Raw genomic sequence first — 21,025 nt, forward strand, 5'->3', positions numbered from 1 at the left:
TGAACCAAGGCTTGAGTAAGGATAGGAACAGTGACTTTATTGGAATTCAGCACAAAGACAACCTCACTGAAGGGGGAAAAGCCCGGTAAGATGAACAGTGCAAAACCTCCCAAGCACTGACATGCAGGGGAATTTCACTGGGAACTACGAGAGTCACTAGAACAGCCTCCTGGGAGCTAGGAAGGGCTGGAGTTGCCTTTCTGGTTTTAAGATAGAGTTTTATTCTGCCTGTGATAGTTTGTGTGACATAGCTGGATGCAGTGGTGAGTGGCAGGGACACAGGCAGGACCCAGGAGCAGGGTGACCTCTTGTACATTCCTTGTGCCAACAGCAACTCCTTGCTTGAAGTGTGCTTGAATTTGAGCAAGAGTATTGGGGAAGCCTTGGTGGTTGGAAGGGATGGGGTGAACAGAAAGGAGAAGTGAGAAGGCATGAATACTTTTAAGAAAATAACCTCAGTTTTGCAGGACAACAGCTATTTACTTGTGCAGGCAAGTTATGAGACTCTTGGGAATCAAGCTTTGTACTGAATTAGCAATTGGCCTCTGATTACAGCAGTGTGAGCTCCGCTGCTCTAATAAAACATCAAAATCAAAGCTGAATCATGCCACAAAGGGAAGATTTCAAAAAGAGGATTTGTTTTGGTTTTTGTTGTTTTGTTTTTTGAATGGCTGTGACCTGATCATAATCAAATTAGCCAAAAATCAGTTGGTGGGGTTTTTCCTTAATATAACAGAGAGAAGAGTGCAGACAAGAAAGGTAACTCAAAAAAGGGAAATATTTGCATTAATAGAAATGCTGGAGTGTTTCAGTAGAAGAGACCAAGTGCTTTGGTTCATCTCCCTCTTGTGTCACAAGCTGTCCCCTCAACACGTCACTATGGCAGGACCAAGGCTTGCCAGAGGGAAGATATGCTCATGGTAGGGATGATAAAACACCAAAACAAGTCCTGCAGTGAAAGCTCTCTACCTCCATGAATCCATGAATCTTGCCCCTGTAGAAATTACCAGGTTTTAATTCCCCTGGGTTGTCTGAAATGCTCTTTCCTTTTATCTAAACTTGATTATGGTGCTCACCCACAGACAAATTGAGGCTAGCCCAGGTATTTAAATCTCCCCTCACAGGAGGCACTCAAATTCAAGTTCAGGGCTACAAGTTTAAGCACAGATGGGTCTGAGCATCTTTGTACATGGGCAGAGCAACAAACTCCATCTCATTTGTCAGATGGGGGCCAAGGGGACCTGTGACTCTCCAAGATTAGAGGCCAAAGATGAACAAGGCAAGTCTGAGTGAGACTGCTGGGCTCTGTGACCTGTCCTCCAGTGAAGCTTCTCCCTGGGCACCTTCATCATTTGTAGCTGTGTGCACAAAACCCTCAAAGCTGAGGTGCTGAGCTGACATCAGCCAGGATGGGACCTGCTCCAGCATCCCAACAAGTGAACAGCAAGACTCCCCATCATCTCAAGAGCTCCATGTCCCATGCCATAGCCACAAGAGGGATCTGCAGCAGGGTGAGGATCAAGCACAGCATGGCCACATCATCTTTTTTTAAAGCTCCAGCTGAGCAGAACAACTTCACATGAATTAAGCCCATGCATCAGCCTACTGGTCTGCTTCCAGAGTTAAAGTCTTTCCCTAAATACAACACAAAATAAAGGAGGCTTAAAAATCTCACTGGGCTCACATAAATGCCTCTTCTTAACCATGAAATATTGATGTTAATATAGGACATGAATAATTGAGCTCCTGATTTCTCTGAAAATCTAGCCTTACCAAATGTTACAGGACACAATTTATATTTGGGTAGCGGAGGAAATAACAAATGGTTTCACCTCTCAAACCAGTCTAATAGGCAGCCTTAAGTGTACCAAAGTACAGTAATTGTTTTAATGGCAGCTTGCCCACATTAAGGCTTAATAATGTTATAATAAAAAGAGTTTTTATGGCTCTTCTTTTTAGGATTGATTCACCTTAAAAAGTAATCAATAAACACATTTTTTCACTTCATCACTGCAAACAGCTACTTGGTATTTTTTAGCTTTTCCTGCACTTGGCTTTGTTCAAGTCCCACAGCAGTGACCCACCTGGTCATGGATGCTCTAGGCATCCCCTCAATCTGCAAGTGGCCTGGGACAGATGGAGAAACAAGGAAAGACAGGAGCAGTAGTCCTGCTGTATTTCAGTCTTTCTGTCAGACTCCTTAGCCCCATTTCCTAGCACTAGATTTGCAAGCACATTTTATTCCAACAGTGCCCAAAAATGAACATCAGGTGGTGGCATCACTGATGTGATAAACCTCAGTTTCCCAAGAGCTGCTGGGCCCTGCAAAGGGCCCTGTGCAGAACTGCATCCCACAGGCCAGGCCAGGGTGATGGTGCTACTGGCACAAGTGGCTGCAAGCTCTGCCTGCCTGAGCACGTGAATCCTGTGACCAGGGAGTCCTCAGAGCAATCACCATGAACCATCCTCTCTGCAGACTCTATGGTGTTACCCTTCCCTTTTGATGACACCTTCCACACTGCTAACAGAATTTAAAACAGGCCTAAAACACAACACCTTCATTTCACCTGATTTAACCAGCTATTTAGAAATAAGACAAATGAAGAAATTATTGCATTTCCCTTTACAAGAAGAAATACCACCACAGTAATTACTCTTTACTGACATAATAATATGATATCTCACCTAGGGCCAAAGGCAGTGCAGTGGGAGCCAGGCAGGTGCTCAAATATCCCCATGCCCAGCACTGAGGTGCTCCTAACTCAGGCTTGTATTTCTCAGGATTGCTGCCTAACTCCATCTATCACTTTAGGGCTGTATTTGAGCACTGAAGTCACCCATGCCCAGTGACAGGGCAGGGAACAGATATCTAAGGCACTGCCCAAGAGTCAAGATGTCACTGCACAAGCTGCTCACCTGAAGCTGGCCAGGGATGAGCATTTAGGTGGAATTTCACACAGACAACAAGTCCTAAAATCAGTTAGATTATTTAGAAAAGGATAGTTACAAAGGCTCTGGATATCTTTCTGAATAATGAAACCCAGCAGATAATATAATTGAATATCTAATTTCACAGCAGCTGTGAAATCACCTGCAAAACATTCACCCCTCATGTGTCTCATCCCAACTACATAAAACCCAACCCAAGTGACTTAGAAGCAGCAGAAACTCAGTCTAGCTGACAAACCAAAGCAGTGGATGCAATTTTACAGCTAATTGTGACAAATTCTGTTTGGGCCAGTCCTGTTTATGTTCTTTATCACTTATCTGGATGAGGGGATCAAGAGCACACTGAGTTTGCACCTGACACCCAGCTGGCCGGGAGGGCAGGCAGGCTCTGGGCAGGCTGGATTGGTGGCTCCAGAGCCATTGTGGAAGGCTCAACAAGGCAAAGGGCTGGATCCTACACACACAACAACCCCTGCAGTGCTCCAGGCTTGGGGCAGAGGGGCTGGAAGGTGCCCAGAGGGGAAGGACCTGGGGGTGCTGGTAGAGAGCAGCTGAACAGAGCCAGGTGTGCACAGGTGGCCAGGATGGCCAGTGACACCTGGCCTGTGCCAGGAGTAGGGCAGGGACCATCCACCCATGCTGGGCACTGGGCAGGGCACACCTGGAATCCCGTGCTCAGCTCTGGGCCCCTCGGGACAGGAAGGGGCTGGAGCCTGTCCAGAGAAGGGGATGGAGCTGGGGAAGGGGCTGGAGCTGATGAGGAGCAGCTGAGGGTGTTTGGCCTGGAGAAAAAGCAGCTTAAGGGGGACCTTATCACTCTGACTCCCAGCTGGCTACAACCTCCTTTCAGGCAGTTGTACGGTCTTTTTTCCCAGGTAACAAGCAACAGAAGAGGAAATGGACTCCAGATGCTCCAGGAGATGTTTGGATTGGATATTAGGAGAAATTCCTTTACTGGAAGGGTTGTCAAGCACTGGAAGAGGGAAGTGGTGGAATCACAGTTGTGGGAAACATAGTAAAGATAAGAAGATTTTCAGAAAGCTGTAAAGTAGGGCTCAGAAAGAGCAGAGAACTTAGAGCTGCAAAGTCTGAAATAGAAAAGTTACAATAGTATAGCAAGCAAGGACATGAAACAATAGTTTGAGTTTTAGGTTTAGCTAAGATAGACCTTAAGACTGTAGAAAAATATGCCTAACAAGATAGTAGAAGGTTTTAAACTTAATAATAGAGTATTGTGTATTGTTAATAGAAAAGCAGACAAGCAAGCATTGTTTGAAGCAAGTGCACATAAGCTTTTAGTGATTAGCTAGAACAATCCTCTGTAAGCTTTAACAATGGCTAGAAAGTATTTAAAATACTCTATAACAAAGAAATCTTTAGCAAGACATGAGCTGTTGCCATCTTTCAGTTGTCTCAACCATTTAGTGAGACTGACACACACAATAAAACTCAAAGAATGTATCCCAGTTTGTGAAAACCTCCAACACAGCCATTCCTGGAGGGATTTAGAAGACACACAGATGTGGCACCTGGGGACACAGATTAGTGCTGGACTTGGCAGAGCTTGGTTGGACTTGGTCTGTTCCAAGTTACAATGGTTCTAATCTAAGTGATGAGATATTCTTGTTGAGAACACAAGCTCCTATGCCTCAGTTTTGACAGGCTTTCACTGTAGCTTAAAATACACATTTTCTACATGAACATCTCTCACTAGTGCACACAGCCACTGCTATTTTTCCTCAAATTAAGAGGCTCTAGCAGTAACAATATGACCTGTGCAAGTTTATATGTGTATATATATACATTAATGTAATATCTCTGACTTCTCTCTCCAAATAGTCTTTCATTGCATTTAAGAATATTCAATACAGACATGATGTAGTTTTGTAGAGCATAGAGGTAATTTTTAATACCTTTTTTATATATATACTATTTTTTAATGGTATAGTGAGACATCATGGATATTGTTAATTTTGCCTACACGTGGACTGCTGGAGCAATCTCCAATTTAAAAAAAGATCTATTTCTATCATTAAATCACTTCTCACTTTCATTTTTTTATTGCCACTTTTACCACCAACAGTCCTAATTTCTAACTGATAAAACCAAATCATTCTGGGTTGGGCACAGTTCTCCTCCTACACTAATGTTACATTAGCATAACTACAGCTTTCAGTGAAATTAGTCTTGTTCACTTTGCTGGGAAACAAAGAAAAAGAATCAGTCCTACTGTTTCCTCCCTATACACTTACAGGAGGAGTTTAGTCCACAAACACATATGCATGATCCAGTGCTGGAGGGAGAATTAATCAGTATGGACATAGAATATTGCAGCAAATCTGAGGTTTCATTGTCACTAAGTATTTTCACCAGGAAAACTGGCTCATTTCAGTTATCACACCACCTGCAGACACTAGAATTAGACAGCAGACATTAGTATGAACACCAAATAAACCAAAATAAAATCAGTCCTACATCTGCATTGAAACAACTCCACAAATCCCACAAGGGAAATGATAAATGAGCTTGACTGGACTCTAATCTGTTACAGATAATTGCACATCTAAGCAAATCAAGCATGGCCTGCAGATCTGATCTTTCCCCCACTGCTTTTAACTGTTCTCACAACAGTTCTGATACAGAAAAAAAAAAATTAAAAAATCAGGGACTGCAGCAGGTGCCAACCTGTTACACACCCAGGCCCTGGGGTTTGTCCCAGGCCAATATGAAACCATGGGCTCTGCAAAGCCTTCTCACAGCTGACTTACTCAGTCCTCCACACTTCTAAAACCAATACTCACCTTTGATTTTCACTTCAAAGGTCCTGCTTCAGCAGGCTTAATGAGAAACAATGAAACCACAAAGCAAATTAAGGATTAATCATTGTGCAATTCCCTTAGATAACTTAATTGTCTCATCCTCAGTGTTTTGCAGTGTAATTAACTAAATCTCAGAACCAAAGGTAAAACACACTTCAGTTCAAGGTCACAAAACAAGAAGAAAAAGGCAAGAACAGAGGCAAGATGTCCTGGCTTGTCACCTCCACTCAGTCCCCTGCTTCAACCACTAGGTAGCATCCACTCTTCAAGCTGACACAAAACCCAGGACACCAAAGCCAGTGCTAGCTGCTAACTAAAAATATGAGACCAGAGGCTGGGAAAAGGAGCCTTTCCACGTTGGTCATATAAAGGAACTGCAGCTGAAGGCAGTGTTTGATGTGCAGTATGTCTGACAAATAGACTTGTGTGCAAAGCTATCTAGCTCTTTTTTACACATCCTTGTAAAAACTTACAGCAACTGTGGACTTTAAAGATTCAAGCACCATTTCTGAACTCAGCTGTAATTTACTCTCCCTTGCTGAGCTCTTTATCATCCTAATGACCCTGCCAAAACTAGAACAAATTCCACCAGACATACCATTAAGGTATTTAGTAATCACTACAAGACAGTTACATAATTCACTAAACACCCCAAAATGCTGTTTCTGTCCCTTTACAGTTACTGAAGTGTCTTAATGAAATTCTATTTGGCTGCAAAGTGAAGATATGGATGGATTTACATATAACATAGAAATACTCCATTTAATTAGCAGCTGAGATGTTTAATGGCTAGTATTAATTTGTGTTAAACACTGAGACATAACTCAGCTGAAAGCTCTGAATTCAGACAGTTTTTCAGGATTCATTTCACTTCAAAGGTAAATTTCAGATGCAACTGCACAACTAAGAAGTCTGAATGAAGAGACCAACGCTCAGAATTGAGAAGCCCTACAGAAATTGCTCCAAAGTGGCCATCCCACCCCCATCTCAGGCTGGAATAGGTACTCTCTGCTGCAGCCCCAGGGGACACTGAAGTTAGAGAGGTGCAACTTGTTCCTTACCCACGAGCCTGATTACCATATTGCACAAAGCATGGAGATGGAGACATTGAGCCATTGCCATCCCAGCTGTGCTGCTCCAGCCCAGCCCCTTGCCCCTTCAAAGGGGTAACAGCAATTCCTCAAACAACAATACCCACAAACACACCCTAAGGCAGCAACCAGCTCCAGGCATTCACAAGAAGCTGCCTCTTAGGGTGGGAGCAGTAAAGACTATTCATTGTTTTCCAAAATTTCAGCATCAGAAAACAGAGTGAGGGAAGGGTCTGGCATCTGAAATGACTCTGTCAGCCCAAGGACCCACAGTTAAAACAAAGTCTTTATTTCCTTCTGGCAGTAAAGCCTGGCCCAATCTCTCCAGGCCTCAGAGGGATCAGCAGGGGAGGAACATCCCCACTCCTGAGCTCTTACAAAGGCTCTGCAGCCGAACAGGACTCAGCAGCAGCCAGCACAACTGGCCTTGCTTTTCATCCACAAACGTCACTTTTTAAACATGCTGAGCACAGGAAACCCTTCAGTGTCTGTATTACCAACCTCCTCATTCTTTTTCTGCACAGTCCTAAGAACATGGCAAAAATAAACTGAGGCTTCAGCTTCCTGTTGAAAAGCAAAGGAAAAGCTTGTGCATGGCAACTAAAGCAAAGCTCATTTTACACTTTTCAGTCAGTGATGCACAAAGTGCAAACCCCTGCATTCCCTGATGGAAATACAGGGTCCCCAGGGTGACCTTAGAGCATTTTCCAGTAGCTACAGGAGCCAAAAGAGACTGGAGAGGGATTTTCACAGGGGCATAGCATGACAGGACAAGGAATGATGGCTCCAAACTGACAGAGGACAGGCTTAGATTAGATATAAGGAAGAAATTCTTCCCTGTGAGGGTGGTGAGGCCCTGGCACAGGTTACCCAGAGAGGCTGTGGCTGCCCCATCCCTGGAACTGTTCAAGGACTGGATGGGGCTTTGAGTAACCTGGTCCAGTGGAAGGTGTCCCTGCCTATGGCAGGGGAGTTGGGATTAAATGAGCTTTATAGCCCCTTCCAACACAAATAATTCCATGGCATTTCCTCAGTAAAAATAAAAATACCAGCTGTCTTCCACATGCACAAAACCCCACATTTTTGTTTGTTGCTTGTAAGCTATTGATTTTCAATTGTTCAAGAATATGTGAATCTGTAAGACTTCACCTCTAACCACTCTGCATGTGCTTTTATGTTACAGAGCAGTTTCAGGCAGCAAAATGTCAAAATAAACAAGATAAACAGGTAACTGTGACAAGTTTTCCCAAGGGTAGAAAAACATTGGCAGCACCTGCTGCGTTTTCCATCTGTTCTGAAGTACCCAGGAGGAAAAAACCCAGAACTTTTGTGTAGCAAATTATTTTAAATGTATGACTGGTCTTAATTCCTCTAGGAAAACCCAGGCTGTGTCAATAAATAAATAAATAATCCTACATATACACATGTCTATTCAACGAGGAAAGCAGTATAAGGGCTACTCTAGAATCCAAAGGGCTTCAAGCCAAAGCACAGTTCTTTTTCCTTCACTTGTCTATTCTTCTCTTTCAGTGGTGGCCTACAGGGAAGGGATGAGCCTAGGAAGGAGGGAAATTTCTGGTCTAGGAGACATCAGGAGAGTCTCACGTGGAATCAATTGCCCTCAAGGTTTGCAGACAAAGGCCCTGCTACCACTCTCACGCAGGGCTTGGTTATGACTAACCCAAGCAGGGTTTAACCGGTGTCATTGCCTAAATATTTAATGTTTCTCACACCCCCCAGGCAGGGCTTGGTGTCATCAGCTCAGTCAGGAGCACAGCAGCTCTGTGAGGACAGGAGGGCTGGGAGGGGCACAGCCTGGGCAGGGCAGCACAGACAGGTTCTGGGTGTGAAAAACACCCCTTGTCACCACTTTAATTCCTCCATCACCACCAGCAGGGCAGAGAAAGCCTCAGGCCACAAGCACAGAGCAGCTCTGTTTCCCACAGCAGCTATCTGCTTTCTGGAACATCTTTTGACTTTCCCACAAAGAGCATTGTGCCAAGGAAGCAATCCTCCCTCTCACCCCCAGCAGAACGGCCCCCTCCTACCTCAGTGTGGTTCTCTCCTGCTTCAGTCTCACCAGACTCCACTGGAACTGGATGTGGGCCCAGTTTTGCACCACCTCAAGGTGCTGGAGCCCTGTAGTGCCCCTGGGGCTGGCACAGCAACCTGGCATTGTTGTCTGACTGTAAAACTTCCATACCTTCTTTGTGAAGTCTCATAGGTAGCTCCTCACAGCCAGCTGGCTCCTTCCTCCTGACCACAGCACTGCCAACCGACCCCAACTCTCTCTGAGCTACCCAGCCCATCCTTTTCTAACACTCAGCCTCATTGCATACACCTGTGCCTGTTAAGGGGGCCTGTTCCCAATCCTTGGCAATTAGCACAGCTGCAACTCCTCAGGGGTGAGATTGCCTGCTGCACTGTCTCTTATTCTTCAATCTTCAATCTCTTATTCTTCTACAATCCATCCTCCTCTTCCAGCCATTCACTGCCTGGGAAAGCAGAGCCTCTCCCCAGGGGGATTTTAGTCCTTGAGGGCTCCACTCTGCCCAGGGGCAGCTCATGAGCCCCATCCTATCCCTGCTGGCCAAGCTGTGCCCAGGTTGCCATTCCTACAGCTTGGGGCTCCCTAGAGCCAGACACAAACCAAAAGCAAATTGTCTTTTGGGAGCACTTGACAGTAACCACTTCATTTTATTTACAACAAAATCATAGCTGGGGAGGGAAAGAGAAGAAAGACCAAAAGCAAAATCTTACTAAACTACCAATGCATGTGTTCATTTAATAGTTTCCAAAATGTGCTCTGGTTTTCTCTAGGTTTCTTTCGTTTTCCTTACTGTATTGACTGTATTGACTCTGGAGCCAGACACACATTCCCTGCCACCTGCATGTCCCTGTGCCATAAAAATCCTTGGGTCATTTTTTATATTACAGGGTTTCTTAACTTCATTGTCCTGGTCAGGTCCCAGTTCAGTAAAATCCCTTCAAATATTTCTCTCTTATTTCAACCAGAAATGTCTATTACAATTACTTCCTGCAAGTTGTTTTGGTGCTTTTTCCACACCCTTTTTTTAAAAATTGCAAACAGCTGTCACTTTTCAGCCAAAAGATGGTTGTATTTTGATGCCACATTAAACCTCTATCCTACACACTTATCAAAACCAGTGGAAACCCACCTCAAGGCAAAGCAACCTGCTTACAGTTGAGAAAACAATTTTGCATCCTATTTCCAGTGAAATTCAGAAATTTTGCTTGCAGGAGAAGCACAATGATGAAGGAAGGACATAACAGTTTATTAAATGTGCTATGTATAAAATACTCCACATACAAAATAAATTATGTGCTTCAACTGGACAGACATGAAATGGTTTGAGGGCTCAAGTCTATTTAAAAGGTAATCTAAGCAAGCCATGACTGTTCAGACATTGCACCTAATCAAAAGACATTAAAGTTTCCCTGATCTCTTAGAAGCAATCATTTGAGTTAAAAACCTTATCAGGAGACCATGCTTGGCAGAAAATATGGAAACATATTTCAGTTAATGGTTCAGACCCACCTTGTTTGCTCTGGAAATCGACCCTGTACTGTAAATTCTATCTCTGCTGTACAGTACTTATAGCCCATGAATAATGGATATTATAAACAAGCACTTGAAAATGAAAATTCAGTTAACAATATTATGGAGCTTCCATTCACAAGTGTAGTTCATGGGTGATATGAATTTTATGGTTCTTATCACCAATGAAAAAAATTTGCATATCCCATCACAGAGTTCTTACGAGAACCTATTCTGCATTTCTTATCTCAGGGTTTTTGTGCTAAGAAGTATTACATTAAGTCCAGTGATTTACATTTTTTCAATAAAATTCTAAATACATATGCAGTAGCTCTTTACTGACTGGTTTCATGTTATAAATTATAAGCTTGGAGGTAAATACATTAGGACAAATATTGGTTTCTAAATAGTCACTATGAGTGAGATTTTATCCTGGTATTAAATTTCCACACCTCTTGTGTTTTATATCTCTGTCTTATCTCCCAGTTACTATACTTTGTGACAAGTAAGTAAATAAATAACACTGCCTTACTTCTGACAGTTCAATTTATTCTGTTCCACATGGTAGAAACAGCAGACACAAGTCCATGAAAGGGTTTTCTGGCAGCCCTGCACAGAGAACCATTTTGAGATTTGCCACTATCATAAACACTGTTTTCAGCATGTCACACCACCAAGCATTGCAGGCTTCACTGTAGAAGCAGCAGGGGAAATCCAGTGCGTGTTGGAAAAGATTAGGAAAAAAAGTAACAAAACTGCTTGGGGATGTAATTGAATGAATAGTCCTTGTTCATTCAACATGTCTGCTCCATGGCTTTTCAGCAGTTCTTTGGTTTAACAGATGTTCTTTGTTTTACTGGATAATCTCAGTCTCTAGTACCTTAACACCATGACTCTATGTGACATCTGGTTAGGAAACAGGAGCTCAAGTTGCTGTTAACCATTGGACCTTTCCATACTCCCATATTCCCTGCTTCACAACCAGCTCAGAGACTCCCCCAGAACAGCTCCAGTCAAGTCAGCATGGGAATATAATCAGTGCAACCTGTGGATAGAACCTATTGGCTGAAGAACTGAATGAGTACAGCAAAACCTGCTCCAAAACAGAGGTGGGGAAAAGAGCACAAATAGAACATCTTGGACACAGCATCCTCACAAAGCTCCGTGTGTGTCAGCCCTCCCTGTGCCCCCAGCCCAGGGTGACCCTCTCTGTCCCATCCCTTCCCTACAAGCCAACACCACCTTGTGCCCTGACTTGCAACCACCCTGGCTCCCACAGCCTCCTGTTGGCAGCTCAGCTGTGCTGTCCTTCCCAGGAAAGAGCAGGGGAAAGGATATGACAAACTCTGCTTCCATAGCACCCCTGGACAGACACAAGGGTGGACACGGACAGGGACAAGAAAGGCAAAAGACATTGCAGGGGCACACAGTGAGAAGAGCAATGGCTGTGTGGAGAAGGTTTCTTCCCTGATGAGGAAGGCCAGAGTGCATCAGGCAGCTGGCTCAAAGACAAGTGGAAGAAAACATGTGGATCCAAGGAGATGTCTCAGGTGCCCTGGGTCATTCACCTCCAGGTCCAAGCGGGGCTGCTGAGATATGTGTGAACTCAAACACGGTTGTCAATTCAATCTGCTTTCTGGGAGTCAACAAAACTCAAGCTGATGTTCCAAATATTTATTAAAAAGTAACTGCTAGTGGAGAAAAAAAATCAGTAAGTAGTCCAATGGCAGATTTATTACATTTTTAACAGGTAAAGGGAATTAGTCTATTTTATGAACAAAAATGGCAATAGGAAAGTATACTGAAGGATTCTCAATTAAACATTAAAATGGAAACAGCATATACAATATACATTTATATATAAATATATTGGTTACATTCTTCTTAAATTGATGAAACAACATTCATTAGCAACATCCAAAAATATTTCTTTGTGGCGAGAGATTAATCTTTCTTCAATATTAGGCAATACTGCCTCTCCATAAGTTTCCACCACAACAATTTTAGAGCTTGGGACTAGAACAGGTATTCAACACACCATATCAAACCCAGAGCAAGTGATTTGAAATTAGTTTATATGAGATCTCAATGAGACTTAAGGCCAGATATGCAACAGGTGGAACTGGCAGAATGCAATTGAAATTGTAGGATCTCACTGAAATCTCAAATTTGGACTAAAGCTAGATTCCCATAGGGAAACTGTGACACTGCTCAGAATTCTCAGCTAAAACACACTTTCCTTTTTCTGTAAACAAATGCTAACAAAAATAAACTCTCTGTACCCTGTTAACCATTTCCTAACATAAAAATAAGGAGCTGCTTGGGTAGTTTTAAAGTAAGTCAATATAAAACTCCATCCTATCCTAAGCGCTGCCTCTCTCAAAGTGCAAACAAACAGCACAGTGTTTCCTCTTTGAGGCTACATTCCCTGCTTCCCATGGTTCATATTGCAAACCTCAGCTCCAGCAGGACTCAGCTCAAGCCTCCAACCATGGTGGCTGAACCAACCCAGCCCTGGCACCTCCCTGGGACACCCAGAGCCCTTCTGAACAGGTCGTGCCAGGGCTGTGCTCCCTGTGCTGCCAGAGCCACCCCAGCACAGCAGGTACTCTGCCTGGCCCCTGCAGAGATCTGGGCAGCAGCTGGGCTCAGAGCCTGTGGCAGAAGAGGAGCAGATCGTTTTGCATAGTTTGGTTGAGTGGTGACTCAGTGAGTCCTGGGGAGATGCCCTATCGTGCTCCTGCTGCTCCCATTCCTGCCAGGTGGAGAAGGGACTCTCACAGCTTGCCTGTTCAGGACCTCTTTGGACTTGGTTTGGTTCAAATACTTGCTGGCTGTTAAATTTGGAGCCTGAATAGGAAATAGTGCAAATACAAGCTTAAGGAATAAAATAATAATAAAAACCCCCCACATTTCTTCCACTGAACATTCAGTTAAAAAGACAAGAATCCCAAGATGAATCCCCAGCTTTGGGGTATTTGAGATATTTGGCAAACTTGCACAAGATTCTTCACAATTGTCTTAAAGCAGAGTATTTCAATTGGCACTAGATGCTTCAAATTATTTGCTAATGTGATTCTAACTAACACTGTTGTGGCTAATTGCAAATGACTTTGAAGACTAGTCATGGAACACGGGACATCTCCCAGGCGTGAGGGGACAAACACTCCCTGCAGTTATGTGCCCTCAGTGCTTTTCTTATCCAAGCTTAACTCAAAATTATTTTGCTTGCATGGAATGGTGTGAATTCATCCAGGGTGGCTTTTCTGGAAGGCGAACAGACAACAGTTATTTCTGAGGGTCAAAATACCTTTATTTGGCCATGCTGAGACAGATTAAGAGGCCAAAACAGAACTCAGTTTGATTCCTATTATGGGAGGCTGGCTGCAGTGCATTTTAAAACAACATTCATCTGAAGTGGCTGAGATGTTCAAGTTTGAAACTTTCTAAGTGCCAGGGCACCCTATTAATGCAGAGCCCCCCTGTTACAGCAGTGACCTTGACATGGCAACAGAGCAGCAGAGACACTCAGTCCTCATGGAGGCAATGCAGCATGCAAAGTTCTTAGGCCCACTTCAGAAAGAGCCTTAATTTCTCTCAATTCCTCTCCCCCCAGAAAAAATCATCAGAAGGGACAATCAGCAGCAAGTTGGTTTCAGAAAGCAGTGCACAAATGGCTTATTATTTTCACTAAGGATTAGGCACACTGCCTGCTCAGGCTTTGGGGAAATCCTACATACCTCCATCTCCAGGAGCCTATGAAGTCTGGTCTCAGTCTTTCAGGGCTCAGTGCTGGGAACTAGTCCTGCCTTGACTAGAACCAAAGAGAGAAGACTGCAGTCCTTGACCAGGGGCAGGGCTGCCTGCTTGTCCTCCTTAGACCCCCAGGGCTCAGACCTGCCCCTCTCCCTGCTGTGCCCCTCAGCACACCGGCATCAAGGCAGGGGTGACAACCTGAAGGTAGAGTTGCACCAGGGGAGTCTTACCTGTTCATTTTAGGGGATTGTTTCAAAGCAGGATCCACATTTAAAGCCATAAAGAGATGAATTCACAATGAAGCTAAGGAAACAAAGAAGTCCTATCTACAGACAGCTGCCATCACACACACACACCCCTTTCATACTCCATTAAAGAAACAGCCTTATCTTCACCCATGTGCTTATGTCTAATGTGATACCGGCCTCCCCAGAACTTCATGACATTGTTTCCAGTGATACAGATAGCACAGTCCAGGCTCAAACAGAACTGATGCATAATTATGCTTAAGCAGCTTTTGTCTCCCCAATCTGTGAGTTAATTACAGTTCTGTACATGAATAAAATGGGAAAATAACCTCCACTTTTTCTCCAATCAGCAAATTCATGTTCTGTGATGGGCAAAAAGAGGGATTTTTGTAACAACACTGCCTTCCCCTTCTGCCTTTGTCTACAAGTGTAAATTGTACATAAAAGTCTCAATCCGAGTTAGACAAATGGGACTGTGCTATGTTCATCTTTCTTATTATGATGTTCATGTAGCAGTGACTTTTGAAGATGTTTGGAATGACTGCTGGCCATGATAGGATACTGCCTAAATTAGAATCAGGCTCCAAGTATCTTACTGCAATTAGATTATGTCATATGTCATATACTTACTCATGGCCTGGGAAGGAGAGTGCAGGGGTACTTAATGTCTGTAGATACTCAATTAAAATGAGTGCATCAGACACACACTGGTCTGGCTTCTGCCTGCCTCACATCTAGCCCAGGCTAGCTCCTAAACCTTAAGAGAAAAGAAAAACACACAGCATGCCCAAACATACACCTGCTGGCTAATACGGTTACTTATCTATAATGTAAAAAGCCATGCAGTTTACACTTTGTTTGATACAGTTCAGGTTAAGTTAATGCTAGAAAAATAGAATTCAGAGGGAGGGGAGAAAGGTTTGTGTGTAATAAATGGCAATTTTGCTGCCTCTTGAAGGTTGCATTTCAAGCATAACTGCATTTCTCCATGCACTCTGAACACTTCCCTTTTCGGGTATTGGCATGCTTGTGGCAAAAGCAACCAAACCGATTAATTAGGCACACAGTGAAAGATGACATATTAAAAAAAAAAAAAAAAATCAGTTATTTCCGTTCTGGAAATCCTTATTCAAAGCCTTGATGTCACAGCAATAAGCTAAGCATGAAAGGTTGCAGACTCCTTCCTTGCATGAGGGCAACACCAGCTGTGCAATAAACACAGCTAGAAAGGCTCTTATATATTATATACACAACTGTAATCCAGAATAAATAGTAGTCCTGACTCATAGGTGTATTTCAGCATGGTTGTTGTTGGTTGTTATGGCTGGAGAATGCTTGCTTTTCATCCCTTCTGTCCCACCCTTGGACACATCAATGAACAGCAGCCTGGGAGTCCACAGTGTCAGCAATATCCTTTTGTATTCCTTCCGAAAATTCTGGTTAAGAAGCCCATAGATCACAGCATTGAGGCAGCTGTTAAAATAGGCCATAAAATAGCTCAGGACAAAAAGCCATTCTGGAATGTGTGGCTGCACTTTTGAAGGATTAATTGAAACAGCAAGGCCAATAAAGTTTAATGGTCCCCAGCACACAGCAAAAAGGACAAAAACCACAAACATAGTCAAGAAGTTTCGGATGTCAGCCGCCCTGAGTTTCTGCTTGCAGTCTTGTCTCACCCGGTGTTTGACCTGAATCACCAAGATCCAGATCCGTAGGTAGCAAAAGGTCACGACAGAGAGTGGGACGATGAAGTGAACCACCACCACCGTGATGGTGTACGACGTGCTCACCGTCTGCGCAAAGGTGCAGGAGTAAATCCGGGGGTCATACTGCAGGGAGCCAACAAAGAAGTTTGGCACAATTGCCACCACTGTGAGTGTCCAGGTGAGGCAGAGATAGCAGCAGGTGTTCTTCAGGTTGAAGAGCTTGTCGTACCGAAGGCTGTGGCAGATGTAGCAGTAGCGGTTGATCGCGATCGCCGTGATGTTGAAAATGGACCCGATGACGCTCAAGCCCATCAGGAACCCACTTATCTGGCAGTGGACGTTTCCCATGGTCCATCCATTGTGGAAGATGGCACTTAAGATCAGGGGGTATGGATAAACTGCAACCACGAGGTCTGCAACAGACAAGCTGACAACAAAGATGTTGCCTACAAAAAAGAAGAGACCACGAGAGGTTAGTGTAGGTCCAGATGGACAACTTGCAATTCCAAACTCCTCTTTAGCCCTAAGTCCTCTGATGGGCTTCACTCTACTGTCCATTTGGAATGTGAAACCCTAGAAAATAAGACTTTGCTGTACTAGTGACAGCAATGGAGAGTAACTAGGCATGATTGACCTGCACGTTCCTTCTTAGGAACAGTCTGCACTAAAAGTGTTACCTTTAACTTGGCTCTTGGCTACAGCTGGGAGTCAGGTACCTGTGGTCCTCTTAAGTTGTGTAGGAGAGAAGGATTTTGTTCTCCTTGTTAACCAGCCAGCTTGACTCTCTCTGACCGTCATGGGCCAAAGGAGTATGGTAGGCAGGTTATGTGGTGTATTCATTTCACTGACAACAGTTGCACAGGAAAAGTCTCTTTTGTTCTTTTGCATGTAAGCAGGTATGCATTCACCAGAATTTCTGCACTGTTCATGCTAATAATTGTGTGTTTTTCAAGGAATCATGGTGCAGGCAGCCTTGATGTGCTTATCTTATTTGGCATATTTTCCCGTCTTTTTAATGTTAAAATTGTCCAGTTCAATATGGAAGGCCAGTCATTTTTTCACTTCTGGTCCTGGGCAGAGAATGTGATTAATAAGCTGCAGTCAGTCATCTCTGCAGAGTATGTGCTGAAGCTTGTTCATTTAGGCTCTACACCAGAGAGTTGAGAGTCTCAGCAAGTATAAAATAATTTAAGCCTTATTGAATTGAAAATGCTGTATTGTGTGGGACAACACCGGACAGCTCCACTGTGAGGAGCAGCCTCCAATGACTTGGGTGACCAGTGACCTTCTAACAGCACTTGCTGCTCATTTCATCAGTCTAGCGTATTTTCAGGGAGGCAAAAAGCCTTTCTGTTCAGCTTGCCAGTCAGCATAGAGGATTGCATTAAGAAAAGGACCCTGAGGTCTTGTGGGAACTGGTGTAACTACAGGACTAGCTATAATGTTGAAAAGGACACCTGTCAATACTCAGCATTTTGATGACCACAGAGAGTGTCATTTCAGCAGGAGCTCACCACTTCAGTTAGAGGACAGCATGCTAGAGAAAACAGTTTTCCTAACTCTGCAACTTTCAGGTGTAGCTGCAGCAGTGGGAAGAAAAATATTACTAGACAGCAAATATATATACACATAGAGAGAATATATATAGAGAATACAGTTGTATGTAACACATTTGAGGTGTGAAGACCTGTGCCCCTATGTGATAGAGGCAACGTCCCATCCAACTGATCACACCTACACCTCCTCTTCAAGCCCTCATATCCCGCTGTCTAGTGGAGTAGATATCTATTTTTAAAATTACTAAAAAGAGGTATTTTTGTGTAGTATCCCTGAAAGGACTCTCTTACATCTTGATTCAACCAGGTCACAGGCTTTAGCATTTGGAAAAAACATGCAAGGGCTGTTGGAAAGCATGGCTGCATTGCCATTGCAGTTGGGTCATGGCTATGTTTGTGCCAACAAAAACTATCAGGACAAGTCAACAGCTTCTATCAGGGCACTTCATGCTGACCAGAAAGCAGTCCAGACTGGAGAACAGCCCCCGGCAGTGTGCAGCTGAGGCAGCTGACACAGACTGTCACTTCAAAATAAGTATTAGCAGAGGTCATGTGAAGTGCTAAAATCTTTTTAGAGAAATTTTACGTACACAGGTTTACCACAGCACACAGCTTCTGCATCTGCTGGGCCTCAGTGCTGCTTTCTTGCTGATTTAATAACTTACTGAGAGCCTTTTAAAATGCAGTTACTGAACCTGGTCCCCCATATAATTAATTCCATTTATGCCCATTTTCAAGGGCAGAACCAACTGTGGCCAGGCTTAGTGAGGCTGCAGGCACCCCAGAGAGGGAATGCTCTTCTGCAGCAAAACTTTTATTCACTCAATCAAAAACACGCACTTCAACAAAAAGAAAATGTGACCCCAGCACCAGAATTTCCTTTTCTAAAACAATTTTCAAGAGAGCGAAACAGAGACAGAGAGGGATCAGCAATCCAGTTTAGGAGACTTCCAGAGGATACTGGAGACAGACTCCACTAACTGGACCACAACTCTCCCTCTTCACCAGACCTGTCCAGCTTGGATACACATTTATACACAAGCAGCTAGAAAGCAAGTCTCTGCCTTTGCTGGGCATGAAAGAGACATATTCAACGTCCAGTTCTGAACTAGGCAGAGCAGAACAAAGCTGAATATTCCCTACTTAAAACACCACATCCATGGATTTAATCCAAAGCTTAGAAAATCATAGGGAAAATTACTATCTTACTTCACTGCCAGCTGCTGGAAGAAATAAGCCATTTCTGTTGGTCTTTCTTAACCAACTTGAATATTTGAAAGCAAAAATATAAAGAAAAAATCTATAGAAATAATATTCACAGGATGAACTTCATAGTTTGGATTCAATCCAAGAGCACAGTATTGTGTGTACTATTTTGACACAACTTCCTTGCAGGGAGAAAATGAGATGGTTTTATCAAGAAAATAATCATCTCCTCCACTCAGGGAGCAAACCTGCCCTGCTCTGTACCTTCAATGGCACAGTCTCACCTCTCCTACCCACCAGACCTATGGCCCAGCAGGGTGCTGGGTGCCTGAAATACAGCCAGAAGGGTTCACTTCATTCACAGAAACAAACCCATCTCCCAGTTTAGGTGGGAATGTGCTCAACTTCATCCTTTTCTTCTGGTGACATGAAGGGGCAAGGCAGACCCATAAAACAGCCACTTGCAGGTCAGTCCTGGAAATCAGTGCATTTTTAATGGCTGAGTACTGAAAAGAGGGGGCACGTTGCATGCCACCAAAGCAGAACATGCCCTTCAAAGTATGGGAACTGGCTATTGGCTAATTATTAAAACAGGAGCAGTCTGAGTTAAACATTGCTTTAGCCTTGCAGTCCCTGGTTTGCTGTGAGACCACCGTGTGCTGAGCCCTGCCCCAACAGCTTGTGTCCTCCCCTCTGTAGGATGAGGTGGGACCCCCCTTCCCAAAGACACTGTGGAATGGGAAGCCATCTAATATGTTGTGGCTTTTAGAAAAGGTAAAGAGCAGTCTCCTGCCAGTGATCCCCAGTACTGCTTTTTTACATTTTCCCACTGTAAAACAAAGGAGCCTGGCCCATAAATAATACCAGTAGGGCTTTATCTCCAATTTAAATTTATCTGCTTCTGCAACAATATTTTCAGATGAATCTTTTTCTCTTTGTTGGCATGCGACTATATTTCCTTATTAGCTTTCACATTTTCCATCCCTTTTTTAATTTCTACTTATTATAAACTGGCTCATGTGCCACTGTGCTCCATCCCCCAGTTACAGAGTCATACATGAAGAGGCAGAAATGGGGGAGAAAGGCAAGTGTAACACTGGTAACACAGACTTCTCCCCATTTTCAGAGAAATTACAAATTCTTTTACATTACAGAAGTCCAACACAAAGCTACAAATTATAGAGGTACAACACACTGTTCACAGTGTATTCCACAATTGCTTAGGGGAAAACAACAACTCCAAGAAACCTGAAGCCCAGCTGCAGAGCAGATTACAGGCATGTGCAAGTGATGCAAAAGGGAATTTATCCCAGAACATCTCGTGCCTTAGCACTTCTTTGAGTTCTCCCTCTGCTCCCATAAACCTATTTCTGCCCACTCCAGCAGTCTGCTCCTGTACTCCAGCAATTCCCCGGCCCTACCTCTCATTCTGCCTGGATTATCCAACAACACAGGTTATCTGAGGACATATTGTCAAGCCCTGGTTCTAGGAAATGTGGAAATACCTCAATGAATTCTGCAAATCAATAAACCACATACGTAAAAGTCTTTACTGGCAGGCTGCCCCAACAGCACCTGACTCATCCAAACAGGTATCATTCTACAGAGCTTAACTGAGCATCACTGTGCAAACACCAGGGTCACTGGCACTGCCTGCCTCAAGAGGCTGTTGGAAATCCCCTGGTGCCCAAGCTCCTGTTGCACAGATCCAGCCTCTCCCTGTTTTTCCCACACAGCAGCTGTGGGCTGTCCTTTACAGGCTGTGGTTTTGCATATCCCGAACCTAGAACCAGAGTTAAAAGCTGAGGGGGGAGAAGGAGATAAAATATCTTTCTGAAAGTTGTCACTTTTTGTACATCTCAAAATGTCCAAACATCCAAACCTCTTGTTTCTTTGTTGTTCATATGAAGTTCTTTTACATTCGTTGCTGAAGTATTACAGAACTACAAATCTGTTTCCTTCAGGTGAACAAGACAGATGCTCAATGCAACCTGAAGTTAGCACTGTTACCTGTACACCCAGTGCTCAAACTGAACTGTCCTGAGTGACAGGATTTGCACCAAAGCAGAAACACAGTTGTGGATCAACTTCTGCTCACCTGGAACAGTCTAACTCCAGGTAAGCCTGCTGTCCAG

At 43.7% G+C, this 21,025-nt stretch overlaps 1 protein-coding gene across 4 annotated transcripts in view; it reads right to left on the minus strand.

The window, feature by feature from the left end:
- Positions 1-12,077: 12,077 nt before the first annotated feature.
- The window catches only part of GPR50 (G protein-coupled receptor 50), a 42,948-nt gene continuing 34,000 nt past the window's right edge, over positions 12,078-21,025 (minus strand). For all 4 annotated transcript variants that reach the window (XM_071442492.1, XM_071442491.1, XM_071442495.1 and 1 more), the window contains one exon: positions 12,078-16,574. In XM_071442492.1, coding sequence (XP_071298593.1) covers positions 15,706-16,574 — 869 coding nt within the window. In that variant the 3' untranslated portion in view covers positions 12,078-15,705. The remainder of the gene's footprint in view (positions 16,575-21,025) is intronic.

Source organism: Agelaius tricolor, unplaced genomic scaffold, assembly GCF_023055355.1.
Source record: "Agelaius tricolor isolate 1412-34295 unplaced genomic scaffold, bAgeTri1.0.p SCAF_17, whole genome shotgun sequence".
NCBI classification, from domain to species: Eukaryota; Metazoa; Chordata; class Aves; order Passeriformes; family Icteridae; genus Agelaius; species Agelaius tricolor.